Genomic DNA, 20,080 nt, shown 5'->3' with positions numbered 1-20,080 from the left:
GAAAACTTCAGTTTCCAGTTGTCCTCAAATCCTTCTTGAACCTGCTCTGTTCCCATTGTGCTCACTGTTTTTGTAACAATTTGTTCATCTAGTATTTTCTTAAGTGCTTTTAAGTTTTGCACTTGGTAAAAAAAGAAACCCAAACAAAATCACCACCACCACCACCACCACGACCACTGCCATCACCACCATCTCCACCATCACCACCACCATCACTACCACCACCACCGCGACCAAGACCACCACCACCACCATGACCACCATTGCTTCCATGACCACCATTGCTACCATGACCATGATCACCACCACGACCACCACCACCATGACCACCATTGCCACCACCACCACCACCACCATGACCACAACTATCACCACTGCCACCACCATGACCACAACTATCACCACTGCCACCACCATGACCACCACCACCACCACGACCAAGACCACCACCACCACCATAACCACCATTGCTTCCGTGACCACCATTGCTACCATGACCATGACCACCACCACCATGACCACCATTGCCACCACCACCACCATGACCACCACCACGACCACCATGACCACCACCACCACCACCATGACCACAACTACCACCACTGCCACCACCATGACCACCACCAACACCACCATGACCACCACCACCACCACCACCACGACCACCACTACCATGACCACCATTGCTACCATGACTGTGACCAACACCACCGCGCCATCACTGTCACCACTGCCACCACCATGACCGCCACCACCACCACGACCACGACCACCATGACCACAACTACCACCACTGCCACCACCATGACCACCACCAACACCATGACCACGACCACCACCACCATGACCGCCATTGCTACCATGACCGTGACCACCACCACCATGCCATCACTGTCACCACCACCATTGCCACCACCACCACCACCACCACCATGACCATAACCACCACCACTGTGACCATGACCACCACCACCACCACAACAATGAACAGGATTGCCTAGAAAAAATTTCTTAAAAAAAAAAGGAAAATTGGAAAATTTGCTTCAAGTGGTAAACCACGAAATATCTTCTAATGAGTGAAAATTTTCAACAAATGAAAAGTCAGAGTGAGGCATTTCTAGCTGTTTTTCAAAATGAACTCAGATTATCTATGTTTCTTTTTCAAGCAGGTGGCCTAGAAGAATCAGCAGTGACAGGAATTGTGGTGGGGGCCTTACTAGGAGCTGGTTTGCTAATGGCCTTCTACTTCTTCAGGTTAGGACTGCTTTATAAAGTTTTAAAATTTACTCTCCTTAATTGCCTTTGTCATTTGCCTTTGCATGATCCTCCTTGTGACTTGTCCATATCTTGCTCTTACCCAAAAAGCAAGGTAGTAAAAAGAGCTAAACCTTCCGTTGGTGTGACTCTGGTTTGGTGGTCAGGGGGTTAGCATACCAGGCAGTGGGTCATGGTTTCTACTGTATCCCACTGTGGGCCACAGAGCTATTGCAGTCTTTTGCTCACAAATATTCTGACCTGAATTCCTCCCACCCACCACATGCATAAGTGGAGACAGAATCTGGACAAAGGGGAAATCAACTTCCCCAGTCTCAGGCTTCCTCCAATTCAGAAATAGGTGGTGAGTTCACCTTTTGGAGAGAGGGAAGTGACTCTGAGCAGTCCACACTCTCAGGAGGTCTGTGCTCAGTCTTTGAGAGCCCCTATGCTTCGTGACCACTGTGGTTAAGCCCTGAGTCTTATAAACTTGTAATATTTATGTGTGTTCAAGATACTGATAGTTTCACCTCTTGAGGGCTGTCCATTCCTTTGTAATCTTTGGGGGTCGAGTTTGCGGCTTATTAAGTCATTGGACCGTGATTTTTTCATTTCTGCATGGCAATGTAACTCTGGGTATGTATGACTCTTTGTGGGAACAATTGCATTCCTGTATACTTCATCTGATCTTTATCTATGGCATATCTTGGGAGCTGGGGGGAGTAATGTGGCAGAACAGACAGGACTTAACCCGCAAGGCACCCACGGAAGAACGGAAAGGCTTGTTCTGTGGTATTGGGGAAGCAGGCCAATTTTCCTCCTTGAATAAGGGCAGTACGCCTTGGGGCATCCCACTTTAATCTCTGACCAGGGCTTCATATTCTGTCACTTCTCATTTATCAACCCAAACCCAGACGTCCCTTGAGGGCATTCTTTGTAAGAGAAACCATAGTATTTTGTAGCCAAGTGAGGTTTTATTACTACATTCACTTTCCCTCTACCCAGGAAGAAATACAGAATAACCATTGAGAGGCGAAACCAGCAAGAAGAAAGCAACGTTGGAAAACATCGGGAGTTACGGGAAGATTCCATCAGATCCCACTTTTCGGTGGCTTAAAAGGAAGCCTGTTCTTTTGGCTTGAGATTCTTTAAGGAGATAGATGGGATGAAAGACATCAATGGAACAGAAGGGGCGCTCTTGAAAAACTCATTCTTTTAAGCAGTTAGTCATTTTGTTATAAAATTTCTTTAGAAGCTCAGGAACTATTATTAATCACCATATGCCTGCTGGCCTCTCATCTCATGACAAACAAATACAAGAATATAGCATCACTGCTAAATGTTGATACTGTTTCAAGGGCATATGATTAGATTTATGTTCTGAAAGTCTGAGGTCTCCATATCTTGATGGCATTTGGGGGCATTTATACAAGGTTATAAAATGTGTTTTACTTAAGTGAGATGTTTTATAGCTAGAATAAAATAATTTTTACATGTAGAATATTATTGAAAAGAATTTAACCCCAAGAAGAAGAAAATGTAATGAAAAACCTCAAGGTTGGAAATGCATCATTCCTCTCTCTAGGGCTAGTGGAGGGATCGGAGGTCAAGGACTGCTCTATCTGATGTATGCATTCAGGTCCTGACTTTATCTTGAAAAATAATTTCCCCCACCTCTTTCAGTGTCTTGTAAGAGCTACTCTGAAAAGTTGTAACTATGAATGAGATAAGAGGATTCATGCAGAAAAAGCAAATCTAAAATATTTCATTTTTTAAAAATATAAAAAAGCCCTATTTCATGCTAACATTTTATTTTTCAAGTATTTTAATCTTATATTTTGCTATTAGAAAATGTGTCTATTTTTTCATTTTGAAGATTAAATTTCACTTATATTTTAAAAACATGGGTAATGTGTACAGCAAACCAATAATGATGAAAGATGCCTCTCTTTTTTTCTCCCTGTTTCCCTCTTCCCTGTGGCCATAGCCCAATACGAATTGCTGCTTTAACTACAGAGATCTAGAAATGTATTCAGATTGTAGACTCTACAGGAAAACATCAATTTACGTGTTTTAAATGCAAGCTATTTTAGGGATAGTCTCCTTCCAGTTCTGGCCAAATGACGAGTATCAGGATCAAGGATGAAATTTATTAGAATTAAGTCAGGTTTTATAAAGGGAGGCAACCTTTTTTTTCTCAAGAAGAACTTTATAGAGAGTTAGAACTTGGCAGTAAACATAGAAATGATAATTTAATAAGTGACATTTAACCAAAATTGACAATTATGATTTTGGTTAAAAGAGGGAATCTAAACAGCTACTATGTTCCCTTTTAGCAAACTCCACAGAACTTTGCAGTCATCCACTAATAACTTGTGTCACAGGGGTTGGGTGTGGATATCAGGAATTGGGCAAGGTTGAATAATTATTTACCAAATCTCAACTTTGCACGTAGTACTCTGTGTATAGGTTTGAGCTTAGGTTGCCACTTTTATGTATAATTTGTGGAGAAAACAGACAGTGAGGGAAGAATGGGAAGTTGCCAGATCAGTGTACTATCTTATAATGATGTCATGAAGGTCTTTCCTCAATAATGTTTTGAGCATCTGGAAAATAGTGTTAAAGATTATCTTAATGTTACCATCTAACAGGAGGAAAATAGGACAGTTTAAGAAAATAAGGGGATATAGAAATTGGAGCCATTCCTAGGTAGTGATGGAAGTTGTGGTTTACTCTGGTAATGGAGGTGGAGGTGGGGCATGTGAGAGCTGCGTGTCCTGGAAGTTGGCCTGAGCTTGCTTCCCTCGGGGCGTCCGTCTCTTCTATTTCAGCTAGTCACAGTGAATGGATTATTTCCGTATAAGGCACATTTCCCCTATATTGTTTAAAAATGGAATTCATGCAGCTGGAGAACATGATAAAAGGATGTACTCTGATCAACTGAAAGAGCTATGTTGTAGCTCTCCATGCTGAATGCAGTGGAAAAAGTGCCGAAATCAAAACAGGAGGGAAAAAGAAGGCAAGAGAGGCCAGCTCCAGAAATTCTAACATAGGAAGAGAGCTTGGGAAGTGAAATCCAGGAAAGCAAAGTGTGTAACATCTCAGGACTGCTCAGCATGAGAACAGAATGGAAGGGTTGCATCTGTCTTATTTTTGTGAATTGAGAGTTTATTTCTCTCTATTTTTATTTTTCAGTGGTATTTTCCATATATTTTAGAAGTACTCATTTTCTATTATCTTGTATTTGTAAAAAAACATTTAAATCTTAGCCTATGTACTTATTACAGGGAAAAAAATGCTCTACCTGGTTGCAGCCTTTGGGTGGAAACATTTCTAACCTTTCTAGAATTTTTATAGGGGGTGATTAACTCTAATTTTTTTCATTTTTTAAATTATGAAAGCATGATAACATATTTATAGGTGACTTGGAAAATACAGAACAAAGTTACATGTAGTTCCACTATATGTTACAATTATTTTTTAAGTAGATAAATTAAGATTTTTAGTTGGAGTTTCAATATAAATTCTCAAAAATTAATAGAATGAATATACAGAGAAGTAGGTGGATATAGTAGACCTGAAAAGCACTATAAACCAATTCTACATAATTAGGATTTATACAATTTTCACACAACAGTAGGATGCAAATTCTATTCAAGTTCCCATAGACTATATACTAGGAGACATTGGAACACAGCCAGGGACATGAGACCAGGTGCAAAAATTTGATGGTCTAGAGATATTGAAATCATGCAGAATATGTTCTCTTTTACTGTGGAATTATATTAGGGATCAATATCAAAAAATATTTGAATATAACAACTCTAGTATTTTTAAAGCAGATATCTTTTATTTCTATTTCAGATAGAAGAATAGTAGTAAACTTAATATTATGATTCCCACATAAAATCTTAAAAGTTTTAAAGGATAATTTAGTCTTTTAAAAATGGTAGAGCCAATCATGAGATTTATGATATGTGGATGCCATTATCTTCCAATCTTAAAGCAATTCTACAGTTTTTGAGGTTGATTGCTTATTTACACATCTGTCATCTATCCTTTCTTCCGTGAAATTGTCGTATAAGTTATAAAACCCTATTAAGTTTTGAAGAGTTGGAAAACCTTTGCTAAAGGTGTAGGTGTTTGCTCAAGGTTACCCTGGTTTAAGACTTCTGGAGATTTATAACTCAGGATTTAATTTTCTAACTGCTAACATCTTTGACAACTAGTCATTCATACTTTGCCAGTAGCCACATATCATATAGTAAGATAAACAAGACTTTAGTTGTTGAATCATTTTATAAATTATTACCCTGAAATCCAGGGTGTTCAGATTCCAAAAGGGGATACTTTATCAGTATTTTCTCATCTGGTCTAACATAAGTTGACATAGATACAGGTAAAAATGAGTATATACTTTTAGTGTATTGACTTGTGGTATTGGAAATAAGTCTAGGTTTTTATGGTCATCATCATCATTTTAGAATTTTTTCTTTGCTGGACTCAGAAGTAAAGGCTTCCTCTAAATGATCACTTCTATCCAGGAAGAACTTCCTGTATAGAGTGTGTATCTGCCCCCACAGGTTCCCTGAGGAAATCCATGTAAACACTCACTTCTCAGAAGAACCATCAGCTTGTCCTTTCCTGAACTACAGACATAGTTCTGCAGGCTTTAAAATGGTTCTTGACTCTTCAGGGAGGGGAGAAACATATGGAAAGTTGATGTCTTCTTTTCGCCTCTTCCTTAAATTCAAAGACTTGGAATGTTAGTCACTTCTCCCTACTCGCAGGATCCTGGGATCACTCACTAATTCAAAGCTTCTGTGCCTTTTGCACCCATAACTGACCACTTCCCTTTTGGTTGCTGCTGATTTTGGGAATGTGATATTTGTCCTTGACCATGGAATTAAGGCCATTGTATAGACCTTAAACAGATAGAGACAGGAATTCAGAGTAGGTCCAGTGGCCTTACCACCTTCTTGTGAGTGAGCATGAAGTGTCTTTTTGTGAAAGTCTCTTTGGGAGACCAAATAGAATATTATGCCACTGGTATTCGGGGAGTGCCTGTAAACGAAAGGAATACATACCTATACTTTTTGGGACACAAAGCATTCAGATCCTGAGTGGATGCAGTCATAAAATCAAACACCAACTAAAATCAAGTCCCTTCCATGGGTTTTGTTTAGTTATGCCCTGTGGTTCAGTGCTTCATGAGAAAGCTGAAGGTAGGCTGAATTTCCTCCTTAGTGAAAAAACAGGAAACTAATAACATGGAATATGTTTTGGGAGCAGTGTGAAAACACAGAGTAAGATGGTGCTGTTCAGAGGAAACTGTTTCTTTTTCAGTGCATCTTTAGAACCACCTGTAATTCAAAATCACCTATAGATCCACCTTTAGAACCACCTATATTTCAGCTCCTCTCCCACGAGAAGAGTCAGGATCAAGCTCTTCCAAAAGAAATGGAAGAGGGTAGTGTTGCCAGCTGCCCCCATATTTTCCACCTCTCTCCCCTCCCCCATCCACTGTCCATCATGGCTCCAAAGATGCAGCAGCTTCATGCCATGCAGGTAGCGGCCTGTGAGTAGGACCTCCATACTTCCTCAAAAGGCAGAAAGAAGACATGTATGTGCTGGCTACAAGAATGTGGCTGACTTTTGATCAGAACCCTTACGTAACGTGACCATGTGCTCCTGAGGCAGTTCAAGCCTCTGATGTGCATATACTCCAACAAAACTGGCTTCAGTTTTCAGCGTGGAGCTCTCGCAAATGTCTCTTGCAGGCGTGCCCCCCTAGCTAGACTCTAGGATTAAAATGACTTTCAAGAGGTGCCGATTGGAGTTTGTTCAGATTTCTCATTAACCACTAATGTTCATTCATACCAAAGGCAAAGCAATTTTAAACCAGCTGATGCTGTTAATGTTCATATTTTAAGCTACTTCAAACACAGTAAAAGGGTTTCAATGGGAGCCAAGGCTCAGAAGTAAAAATCCATATGTTATAATAGCTCTTTGATGTACTAGGCGGTGATTCCCAGGGGACATATTTGAACAAGCAGAATTAAGAGTTAGCAAAAAGTGCTGCATTGCTTTGAGTCACATGTTTAAAGACCTACATTTCTATGTGCAAGGAATAAAGGGCCCATTCACCAGCGTAAGTCACAACATAGGCTACCGAAGTGTTTTTTATTTGCTGGGAGAACAAAGCTGTCATAGCACATAATACCAGGGCAGAGAAGGTTGAGAAACAGGCACATTTGGATTTTGAGACAGGATGTCCTATTTATTATTCAATGTCAAGATCTTTATGTAGTGTGGTGTGTCTTACAAGATAGCAATGAGGTACCCTTATTGCCCTGGAGATGCTGTGAGTTTGCAGATCTTTCTGCTGGATCCTGGGAATCTGAGCATTGTTCCCTGTGCATGGTGAAAAATTGAATCCAAGAGGACACAGAACAGACATTGTGGGCAGTTACTTCTGCAGCCCTTGTCTTCCGGGCCATATTATTCATCAGTAATTTACATATTGGACTACCGAACATTATACACTTACCATGAGTCTGGTAGAAAAATGAAAGTAAAAAGCTGACAACTACATACAGTTTATTATTCTAATGTAAGTAGAACTATCTGCATATAATGTGATTTAATTTATTGTTGTTTTGTGTAGAAAATGAAAATTAATGACTGTGGATATAACCCCTGTTTTGTATAATATATTTTCTTTCTGGTGCAAACTGGTCATTGAAGATATCTTCATTTGGTGTTTGGATATAAATGTGTATGTGTTCTTGTAAGTGTTTCTGTTAAGCAAGAATGCTACATGCTCACAGGATAACAATGTGTTCTCATTAAAAAATACATCCCACTGAAACCTTTTCCTGTTTATAATTCAACCAACATACACTGCAAATATTCATATTCTCTGAGGACTTTCTGTTCTCCTAGGACCAGTTTAGAGAAAGTGGAAGTGTTAGTCGTTCAGTCGTGTCCGACTCTTTGTGACCCTGTGGACTGTAACCTGCCAGATTTCTCTGTCCATGGGATTCTCCAGGCAAGAATACTGTAGTGGGTTGCCATGCCCTCCTCCAGGGCATCTTCCCAACCCAGGGATCAAACCCTGGTCCCCTGCATTGCACGTGGATTGTTTACCGTCTGATTCACCAGTGAAGCCACAGTTTAAGTACAAGAATATCCAGCAGATGTGATGAATTGGGTTCTCTGAGGGATACCCATGAAAAAACTCAAGAATTTCTTCCCAGAAAAGGGAAATTTGCAGAAATAAGAAGAGAATGTAATATTAAAATGAGGAGTAAACCCTGAATTGTCAGGTAAGAGAAGAAATCTTTGTGAATGATATTTGAAGTCTCTGTAGCTTGAGAACACCACATAGCTATGTGTTGGCCCCACTGACTCATTATTAGGTCCCTTGCCCACTTTGACGGGGTCTAAGGTCAGTTCTGTCACTCTGAAGTGCTTCTCAGGCTCTAGTGTACTGAACAAGTCAACAGCCTCAAGCATCTGCAGGCATCTCTGGTTTGTAAAAAGTTGCTTCACTCCTGGGAGGTTAGTCATGATTTATGTTAAGCCTAAGAAATACATAGTCATTCTAGGGCTGGATCAGTGTGCCCCAGGTCCTGCTTCTGCTGCTGCTGCCACTGCCAGTGAGGTCCCCTGGCAATGCCATCAATGTCACTCACACTGGGTACCAGAGTTTGAGAAGATTCTGCAGCAGGTGGGGGCATGGGAATGGGAAGCCAGGATGTGGGTGGGCATTGCAGGAATGAAGGGTGAGGCCAGGAAACCTCCAAGAAACATAGGTTGTCTCAGTCCATTCAGGCTGCTGCAACAAAATACTGTGACCTGGGCCTTACACGACAGAAATGTATTTCTCATAGTTCTGGCAGGTTTGGTTCCTGGTAAGGGCTTTCCTCCTGGTTTATAGATGGCTTCCTTCTTCTTGTGTCCTCACATGGCCTCTTGTGTGTGTGTGTGTGTGTGTGCGTGCACATGCATGCATGTGTAGAGAAAGAGAGAAAGGGAGGGAGGGAAGAAGAGAATGGGATAGAGGGAGGCTCTTTGGTGTTTCTCCCCATGAGGACACTATTCCTATGATGGGGCCCCATCTTTATGACCTCATTTAACGTTAATTACTCCTTTGGAGGCTCCATCTCCAAATATAGTCATACTGGGGGTTGGGACTTCAACATATGAATTTTGAGGAGGACACACACATTCAGTCCATAACAGTGTATTTCCACTACTTTCCTACATCACTTTGGAGACCATGGCTTTCCTGAATCTTTCCATTCTCCATCCTGATCATTTTGAATTTCTTCATGAACGCCCAACATCCCACAATAGGCCAAAGATGCCTCATGACTGTGGCTATTGGTGGGGGGGGGGGGGTTATGTCTCTGGAAGAAGCCTTGGGAGTTCTGCATACCACTGATTTAGGGCTTTATCTTAACCCTAAATCTTGGGCTTCTGAGGTTGATTTAAATAGCAGCTGCTATTGGGAGAGGTACCAATGGCTGTGTGTCTTTAAAAGAATAGCAGCTTAATAAACCATCTCATCACCAAACAAGAACCAAGAAAAACAATTCCTTTTGGAGGCTTTATGCACCCCTGGCCATTAAAGCTCCTGAAGCCATGTCGTTTGCACTTCATAGATGAGGGCACATGGAGCCGGACTCCTGGGGTTTATATCCGGGTTCTGACCCTTGTGGCCATGTCATCTGCGTAACAATGGTTCTGAGCTCATCGGGCTGCTGTGAGGACTTCAAACCTAAGCATGTGGTGAAGCTGTCAACAGAACTACCACCACACTCTCCCGCTTCTTTGGATAAGAAGGCAAAACCCTCAGCTGGCCATTTTTGAGGCTTTTCCAGACAATTTCGCTTGATGATATCTAGTCCTGCCCTCTTAGAGGATGAAATCAGAGACTGTGAAGAGAAAGAGGTCCCTTTTCTGTACACTGCCCCCCTGACAAAGGGTCCAGACAAGCCTAGAGGGACAGTTACAGCCTCATGGCCCGCAAATCTCTCACAGGGCGGGAGCAGTCACATTCAAGTCTGGTTTCTCCTCAGTTGGACCAGTTGGACATGTGGACAGTTGGACATGTGGACAGTTGGACATGTGGCTTCTGAGGTTGATGCCACACATGTCCTGCTTTCCCCCCCCCCCCCCCCCCCCCCCAAGAGGGCCCTGAGGACCCCTCCCTGGACTCGGCCCCCTGGACCATGACACTAGCTTCTGGGTCAGTCAGAGCAGCCCCTGCTCCCCATCCCGCCAAGAAAAAGGACCCTCGTGTGTCCGGCAGGACATCTTTCCCACCAGGGGCTGCCCTCTGCCCTGGTCTCCCTGCAAAGGCTGGGATCTTGTCCCAAATGCAACAGTGGCACCTCATAAGTGTGTCAGTGAATGGGGGGATTTGCCAGTGTAGACAAAAGGGGATTCTTATTCCACTACCACTTCAGTTAGCCAAAGAGAGACCAGGCATCATGAAGGCTGGTGGAAAGTGACCTCATCAAAGCCCCAGAATTCCTGGTGCCTGTGGGGCTTCTCCCCCCAGGCCCAGGGCCCCAGAAACCAAATGAAGACAGGGCGGTCTCCCCAAAGGCTGCCAAGTGTGGGGAGTCAGCCAGGCCGGTCTGGGAGGCTGCATTCCAGGCTCCGTCACCTCCTCCACATCCCTCCTCTCAGGAGCCAGGGCAGGGCACCCTCTGGCAGGGGTGGGGTGGAGGAGGGGTGGATAGGCTCCATTAAAAGCTTGAGAAGCACCAGCTGTGTGTGAGAGCTATACTCCCCTGGGGGGGCCAGCTTCAGTGCTGTCAAAGGTATTTGATGCTTTCAGACAAAAATCCAGCCAGAGACTATCTAAATAGAACTTGCCACCTGGTGTCTTAGTTGTGTAACCTTGATAGCGATTCTCGGCATTTTTGTTCAGAAAGAAAATGAAGCATGTGCAAGACTGCGTGCCCGTCCCCATCCAACTCCAGTGGCTGTTTATGGAGAGCACCCTACAAGCCAAGCCTGCACCGAGCACCTGAACTGGGGTCATTTATTTCATCAGACGTGGTTATCCATATGTCACCCCCACGAAGCGGGACTGCGGTTATCCCCTCACTTGTGTGTGTGTGTGTGTGTGTGTGTTAGTGTGTGTGTGTGTGTGAGTTGCTCAGTCGTGTCTGACTTTGCAACACTATGGACTGTAGCCCACTAATTTCCTCTGTCCATGAGATTCTCCAGGCAAGAATATTGGAGTGGGTAGTCATTCCCTTCTCCAATGGATCTTTCTGACCCAGAGATTGAACCTAGGTCTCCTGCATTGCAAGCAGATTCTTTACTATCTGAGCCACCAGAGAAGTCCCCTTGTTATTTTAGAGATGGGTAAACTGAGGCACAGAGAGGCTAAGTAACTCACAGCAGGGTTGGGCTTTGAAGGCAGACTGGTGACCCTATCAAGGACCACTCCAGACTGCTGAATCTTGTGGCTGGTGATCACATTAAGTTTCCATCAGTAGACCTCATGCCCTCTTCATTACCTTCCATGTTCAGTCAAATTCCCTATCTCTTCTTCTCTGTTTTCTACTGCCATGAGGCAAGGCCTTTATAACCTCACCCCACATGAGCAGGGAGAAGCCTCCTAACTCTTCTGATTTCTAAGCTCTCCTCTTTTAACTCATTTTTCTCACCATTGCCCTGTCAGTCTCCCTAAAATACTGCTGTGGTAACACTCCTGTCCTCTTTGATAACCTATAATAACTCCCATCCTCAGAGGTTGATTGCATATTCTGTGCCTGGTGGCCCAGCCCTGCCCCTTCAGTCTCTATCTATTGCCTTATTATTCACTACCTCTTGTTCAGTCGAATGGTGCTGAAATTGACTTGCTCAAATTGATTTACTTGTCATCTACTAAACATTCCTTGTGCTTTCCTGCCAGCAATGTTTTATTCCCACTGTTCCTCCCACCTGGAGAATGCTTTGCTTTCTAACTGGGTCCATGCATCCTTCACCTACAGTTTACATCCCAGGTCCTCGCTCATCCACCCTCGCGAGGCTGAGCTCCATCATATTCTGTGACATTTATTGTCTCAGGCGTTATGAATGGGTGGTCTGCAGATGTGTTGTGTTTGGCCAGTCAGTGTTTAGACAGGGAAAAAAGAAAGAAATTTGAGTGTTTTGAGATGGGACAAACGCTCTCCAGTTTGCCGGATGCCTGCACTGTTAATTTTCTTACATCCAGCTTTCTTGGGGTTTGCAAACTCTGCCTGTACAGCTAATTGGGCAACTGCGTGGAGCATCCCTTCTACTGCCACCTTACTTATCTTTTCAGCATCATAACTTCCAAGTTGCTGGTCTTCAAAGAGTTCTCTGACACTTGGATTTGTTTCTCTTCCTTTACTATCTTTGTCAAGTACTAGGTGACTCTGAAATAAAAGATTTCCTGTCCCAGGGGAATTATTACCCCCAAAAGATTCTGTGTAGTTTTGCAATGTTAATATTCAATACATAATGTTTCTGCTTTGTGAAATTTTTTAAAACTGGGATATTCTTAAATGGTCTCCCACAAGGAGGCCTCTAGAGCTTAAATTCCTGCTTTTCTATTACTAACTGTGGGGCCCAGCAAACCTCACTAGCAGTGAGGCCTTCCCAAGCCTCAGTTTCCTCCTTTGTACAATCAGGAGAATAATAACCACTTCATCGGGTTCATGTGGCACCTGATATGACCAGAAGCTCAATAAATCAAAGCTGCTACTATCTTCTTGAGGCAGCCTTGTTTAACATCTCAAGTTCTTGGGTTCCCGGGGTCAAGCCTGGCCATAAACTGAGACCATGGGGTCTTTTGGCATGGACCTTGCCTGGTGGCTCAGACGGTAAAGAATCTGCCTGCAATACAAGAGACTCAGGTTTGATCCCTGGGACAGGAAGATCCCATGGAGAAGGGAATGGCAACCCACTCCAGTACTCTTGCCTGGAGAATTCCATGGACAGAGGAGCGTGGTGGGCTACAGTCCATAGGGTCACAAAACATCAGACAGGATTGAGTGATTGAGCGTGCATGCGCGCACGCGTGTGCACACACACACACACAATGTGAGACTAAATCTTGTCTTCTGGGCCAGCCTCCCCTCATCTCCTTTGTGCATCCCAGGAGCCTGAAGATATCCGTTGAGTAAATCCTCACTGGCAGATTCTTTTAAGGGCCAAACAAAACCTGTGTCCCAACACAGGTTCCTGATAGTTCATCTTTGCCTTCCTTTGAGTGATCCCTCACATTCTGACTAGTTGGGATTAACAAGTTATCTTCAAACCAAAACTGTTGGCAGAACAAACCTCTCAGACTGAAGCTATTTTCTTCAAAGGTTACATAGCTGTTTCTCCAAACCAGTCTCCAATGCTGAACTTAGAGCAGCTAAGTTTAAAAAGGCTTAGAGGTTTCAATATGATGGTTTGGAAGGACACAGTAAGTGGAGTGGAGCGGACCTATTGTTGCATGATTGTCACTATCCTGACTGTTGTTATTATGATAAGCTGATCAGTAGTGATCTGTCTTACTATAGAAGCTGCTTGTAAAGTAACTAAACAGTAAACTCAGGTCTAGAAACCAGAGCTTCAAAAGTCTATTGTACTTTTTACACTAGCAGATGAAAGATACCCCATGCCCTAAAAAGAACCTTGAATGTTAGGATGAATTTTCCAGCTTAATAACAGCCCTGGTGAGAGTTCTGCCCTGAGGGTCTGCTGGGAGATCAAAGATTTTGATTCTTTTAATGGAAATCCCTAAAATATGAATATGTTTTTGTGATCTCAGCTAAGATTCCCAATTGTCCCTCAGTATTTTGGTGAGGTTGTGTATGCATTGCAAATTGGAGGATTGTTGCTGAAGCTGAAGTCCAATACTTTGGCAACCTGATGCAAAGAGCTGACTCATTGGAAAAGAACCTGATGCTGGGAAAGATTGAGGGCAGGAGAAGAAGGGGGTGACAGAGGATGAGATGGCTCTATAGCATCACCGATTCAATGAACATGAGTTTGAGCAAACTCTGGGAGACAGTGGAGGACAGAGGAGCCTGGTGTGCTGCAGTCCATGGGGTTGCAAAGAATAGGAGAGTCAGACACGACTTAGTGACTGAATGACAAAAGAGATGGGATTTTTGAGAGGGAATCAGGATTAAATGAGAGTGTGAGGGTACAGCCCCTGTGACGGGATTAGTGCCCTTAATACTGCTCTTTTACCAAAAAAACCCCCCACAAAACCCTCTTTTTCATCTCCCCAGTACTCCACCAATTCAGTCAATCACCAAATCTTCATTTTGTCTTTGAAGTATCTATTGAAATGGTCACTTCTGTGTCTGCACTAACACCAACTTAAGTCATTAGTTATCATTGGTGGCCGGAGTGGTTGCCATCATTTCTCACCTATTAAGGCAATAGCTTACTTTCTGGAATTCTGGCATCCACAATGACTCTTTCTTGGATCCCCTCCAACTCTTTCTTCTGCTGTCACAGTAATCATTTGAAAACATAAATTTGATCGTGTAAGCCTTCTACTTAACATCTTGGGCTTCCCTGGTGGCTCAGTGGTGAAGAATCTGCTTGGCAATGCAGGAGACGCAGATTCTAATCCTGGGTTGGAAAAATCCGCTGGAGTAGGAAATGGCAACCCACTGCCATATTCTTGCTGGGAAATCCCACAGAGGAGCCTGGTGGGCTACAGTTTGTGGGGTTGCAGAGTCAAACATCTGAGTGCCTGAACAACAACAGCAACAATGGGGAGAATGACACAGAAGGGTAAGACTAAGTGGGAATTTAATAATTGGAAACTTTGCTGTTGAGCTTTTTAGACCCCCTTCCCACTTCTTTAAATGTACCCCCACTCCCACACATCACATAGCACATGTGGTAAAGTTGGGAACATGAAAAATAAAAATTTAATTCAAAACAATTGAAATAAAGTAGGCCTTCCAAAGAAGCAGTCAATACCATTTGCACATCACTATCTCTTGTGACATTTTCAGTACTGATATTGTATAGTGTTCAGTTCAGTTCAGTCTCTCAGTCACGTCCAACTCTTTGCAACCACATGAACCGCAGCACGCCAGGCCTCTCTGTCCATCACCAACTCTTGGAGTCTACCCAAACCCATGTCCATCGAGTTGGTGATGCCATCCAACCATCTTATCCTCTGTCATCCCCTTCTCCTCCTGCCCTCAACCTTTCTCAGTATCAGAGTCTTTTCCAATGAGTCAGCTCTTCGCATCAGGTGGCCAAAGTATTGGAGTTTCAGCTTCAACATCAGACCTTCCAGTGAACACCCAGGACTCATCTCCTTTAGGATGGACTGATAGAATCTCCTTGCAGTCCAAGGGACTCTCGAGAGTCTTTTCCAACACCACAGTTCAAAAGCATCAATTCTTCTGTGCTCAGTTTTCTTTATAGTCCAACACTCACATCCATACATGATGACTGGAAAAACCATATCCCTGACTAGACAGACATTTGTTGGCAAAGTAATGTCTCTGCTTTTTAATATGCTGTCTAGGTTGGTCATAACTTTCCTTCCAAGAAGTAAGCATCTTTCAATTTCATGGTGTAGAAACTATCTAAGAACACTCATAGTAGAGCAAAGAAATTTTTCAGGGCTTCCACAGAGTAACAAATGCATGCATGCATGCTAAGTCACTCCAGTGGTGTCCAACTCTTTGCGACCCCATGGACTGTAGCCCACCAGGCTCTTCTGTCCATGGGATTCTCCAGGCAAGAATACTGGAGTGGGTTGCCATGCCCTCCTCCAGGGGATCTTCCTGACCTAGGGATTGAACCCATGTCTCCTGTGGCTCATGCATTGCAGGCGGATTCTTTTTTTTTTTGCAGGTAGATTCTTTACCGCTGAGCCACTGGAGAAACCCAGAGTAATGGATACAATTTCCTAAATAGAATGAGAAACCCAGCATCAGCCTCCATCTGGGAAACCATTTGTGTGAATGACATAAACTCTGAGACTGGTTACCATCTTTTTTTAATCTCTTATTGAGCAAAGAGTGTTTTAAATATACTCTCATAAAGTCAATAAAATGAATATAATAACTTATAATAAGTCAATTTCCAGGTTATTATCTGCATGGCCCAGCTACTGCCTCAAAGGACTGACATTTTCCTCTCTCTTCCCTCATGAATGCTTAGTCCTCCACGGGCATCACATCTATGCTTCCATAATGGTATTTCTGACTTAGTTTTCGACTCTCAGTTTCATACCCAACCTCCAACCATCCAAACTGACCTCCTTTTCTATCTTAGGAACTCAGGTACATTGTAAATGTTCCTGTTGATGAGCTCAATGTACAGTGTTAATAGGGTGTTCTCATAATGCAATGTTATGTTAAATAAAAAAGAGCAGGGAATGTTCTTCACACCAAGCCAAGCCATGGACTCACATTCGGGTATTCAGATTGCAATGATCCCCTGAAGTTTCAAGTATGAGTGATGGTTTCTGCTGCACAGATGAAGGACTGTGAATAGGCATGAAAGAGTGAGTGCAATCCAGTACCCTCTGCAGGCATGCGGCCATTTAGATGTTCATGATTGTCCTCTTTACTCTTATCACATACAACCAGGATATGGGGAAGTGTTGGAAGCTTACACTGCTAGTATAACACAGAACTCAAAGAGAAATCTATCTGAGTAACCTCGGTAGGCTTTCTATCGCTGTTCTCACATATCAAGTAGAAGACAGAGCATCCAGGCATGGCTCACCTCAATGAAAATCGCTCTCTAATTCTTTCACTCCACTTGGGGAGGAGATCCCCGAAGTGATCTCGGCTCCTCACCCTTTGCTTGAGAAGCCCATGGTAACTCGCTTCAACTGGTCGGTCCCCAGGGGCTTCATTCTTTAAATCCCATTCGAACATGTACATGAGACATTCCTGCAGCCTACTTAGGAAACTATTTCTTGAGGAACAGTCATCACATTTCTGAAAAATTATGGTGGCAGCTGATCCAAAATCTTGGCCTTGAACTCCAGCCAATGTTTTCTTGACTCCAAAGTGTCCTGCCAAAACAAAGTAATCGCACAGCTGACAGAACCTCTCTTGTTACCTCTTAGGAATGACCATAATTTACAGCCTGCACTGCCAACGGGGGTCTCCCAGTGAACATACAGCTACTCTGGGTGCGTTTCAGTGAGTCATCTCAGGGCTAATAACCTCATGTTTACCTTCTCAGGGAAACACGGAATTCCTTGTTTGAGGAGAACGAACATCACCGATAAGGAGCTCTGTTTTTACTGTAACTGTGGCCCTTCTTTTCCTTCCAAGGTGCCTGACTGGCTTCCTGACCTGACAGTTTGGTGCCATGTCCCGAGGCCTCCAATTTTTCTCCCAGATCCTGGTTCCAGACTTGAGGGGGCCATGACCAAAACTGTCACGATGGAGACTTTTTAAAGGAAACACAGCACATTTGGCTTTAAAAACAGACAGACTCCCTCCTTCTAAAAGGAATAATTGTGTAATTTACAGAAAGAACATTCTAGTCTTGACTTTTCATTTTAAGGCAGAGTCGGCTCTGGACTCAGGACCCTCTAGGCTATAGATTCCAGACACTAAGAGCCTGGTAGTGGGGCAGGCAGGAAGAGTGAAAGAAGTAACTATCAACTTTGTGAACCTGGGTCAGACGATAAGGAGCTAATGGCTCCTCAGAGACTAAAGCCCAGAGCTAGAGGACTCTGAGGGCCTCTAGGGTTTTTTAAGTTGTACTGAAGTAGCTTCAATGCCCTCTGCCTTCTGATAAAGATCAACATACCCAGAAGACCCACCGAAGAAAGTTCACCATGTCCTTCCTCAAGACTAGTCAATGGGAAGAAAGATCTGGGTGCTGGTTCTGACCGGAAGGCTACAAGTCACCCAAGGTCACCAGAGAGACACCAAGTCATGGCATGTTTTCTCAGAAACTTTCATTCTCTGTTCCTGTATGGCTAAAACCCAAGTCCTGGTTTCTGAAAACTGGCAAATCCCTACCCTTTTTGTACCAGGGTTCATGCTTCTACTGTTCCTGTGTTCATTTCATTCCTTAAGCATTTGAGCCCCTGGAGGTCTTCACTGATTTTTTTTGGTGAGCTCAGGTATGCATTTAAAGGAATGTTTGTTAGTGTTATCCAGCATTTCTAACTGTCCTGCAGTGGGAAGTCTCCAGGTAATCCTATCTTCTGTAGTACCTATCTTCTGTAGAGGTGAAGTCTTTGAAATCTGATGTAAAGGGAACCGAAAGAGATCAACAATGGATGTGCTTTCTTACACCTTTAGTAGAAAGTGTCAGACACCATGAAGTCCCAAATCAAGGTCTTCGAGGTGAGGTAAATTTCTGTAATGGGTGGTCTGTATTACTCCTGAGAGGAGCTTTCTGACAGAGGCATCAGTTACATTTTGTGCAGGGCTTCTGTGTCTGTTGCCTAGACTACATCTATTGGTCACACTTCCCACCTGGGGAAGGAAGGCTCCTATTCATGCCTACGGATCAGACTACTGGTCCCTGTTTCTTAGACTCTGACCCATTGGCTGGCCTTCTTTTCATTTTTTGGTTATCCTGTGCCTGAATGTTTTGAACCATCACCTTGCTCCAAGCTAAAGAACCATGCTATTCCACCCTTAGAATGCTCCCCTGAGTCCCAACCCACTCCCATGTTCTAGCTCCCAGGATGCAGCACTTTCTCTGAGTCTTCTCCCCAGCACAGACAGAGACACAGCAAATGAAGACTCTGCTTTGACAGTTCAGGTAGTATGAATTCTAAGGAGGACGGAGGGAGTGGGTCTGTGGCATCAAAAGATGCAGATCTTCCAAGAGATTCAGAATTGAGGAGGCCTGAAGTTAGCAGATAGGAGGTCTTGCATAAGCCTTTTCAATCCCTTTTATATCCAAGGTTACTGTTTGTGTTCTCTCTTCATTCATTCTCTGCAGCCTCAATAGTACCTAAGTTACTGGGAAGGACAAGTCTAGGGCCCTTAAAATTCTCCATATTCTTTCCCCCTTCCATCTTCCTCTTACCTGTGAGGAAATCTCTCATCCAATCTCTCCTGAAGTTAATTGTCAATGAAGAGAATGGCAATGTCTTTTTGTTGTGGTGGTGGTAAAAAACACACCACATAAAATTTACCATCTAAGCCACTTTAAGAATACAGTTCAGCAGTGTTAAACATGTTCACGTTGTTGTGAAATAGATCTCTAGAACATTTTTTATCTTTCCAGATAAAAATATTTTTATCTTAATTCTATACCCATTAAACAAAAACTCCCCTTGTCCACCTCCCCATAGGCCCTTGTAACCACCATTCTTCTTTCTATTTTTATGAATTTGACTACTCATGTAAATGGAATCATACAATATTTTTACCTTTTTGGGACTGGCCAATTCACTTTGCATAATGTCCTCAAGGTTCATCCATGTTTTAATATGTGTCAGAATTTCTTCTTGAAGGCTGAATAATATTCCACTGTGGTAATACATCACATTTTGTTTTTACTTTCATCTGTCAATGAACATCTGGGTTGGCTATTGCTGATATAAATGTGCATGCAAATATCTCTTTGAGATCCTGCTTTCAATTCTTTTGGATATAAACACAGAAGTGGGATTGCTAAGTCACATGGTAGTTCTATTTTTAATTTTTTGAGGAAGCTCTGTACTATTTTCCATAACAGCTGTCTATTCCCACCAATAGGGCACAAGCATTCCAAATTCTCCACCTCCTTGCCAACACTTGTTATTTTCATCTTTTTTATTTTTGACAGTAGCTATCCTAAAGGGTATGAGGTAGCAAAGTCTTTTTTATAT

At 43.0% G+C, this 20,080-nt stretch overlaps 1 protein-coding gene across 2 annotated transcripts in view; it reads left to right on the top strand.

The window, feature by feature from the left end:
- The window catches only part of NPR3 (natriuretic peptide receptor 3), a 72,238-nt gene extending 67,720 nt beyond the window's left edge, over positions 1-4,518 (top strand). Inside the window, exons 7-8 of one of the 2 annotated variants that reach the window (XM_043887102.1) lie at positions 1,167-1,254; positions 2,260-4,518. In XM_043887102.1, the coding sequence (XP_043743037.1) occupies positions 1,167-1,254; positions 2,260-2,371 (200 nt within the window). In that variant the 3' untranslated portion in view covers positions 2,372-4,518. The remainder of the gene's footprint in view (positions 1-1,166; positions 1,255-2,259) is intronic. The other variant, XM_043887103.1, reaches the window with a different exon arrangement.
- The last annotated feature ends 15,562 nt before the right edge of the window (positions 4,519-20,080 follow it).

This window comes from Cervus elaphus, chromosome 25 (assembly GCF_910594005.1).
Source record: "Cervus elaphus chromosome 25, mCerEla1.1, whole genome shotgun sequence".
In the NCBI taxonomy this organism is placed as follows: domain Eukaryota; kingdom Metazoa; phylum Chordata; class Mammalia; order Artiodactyla; family Cervidae; genus Cervus; species Cervus elaphus.
Note: the sequence above shows the minus strand (reverse complement) of the source record. Positions and strands in the feature narration are given on the sequence as shown.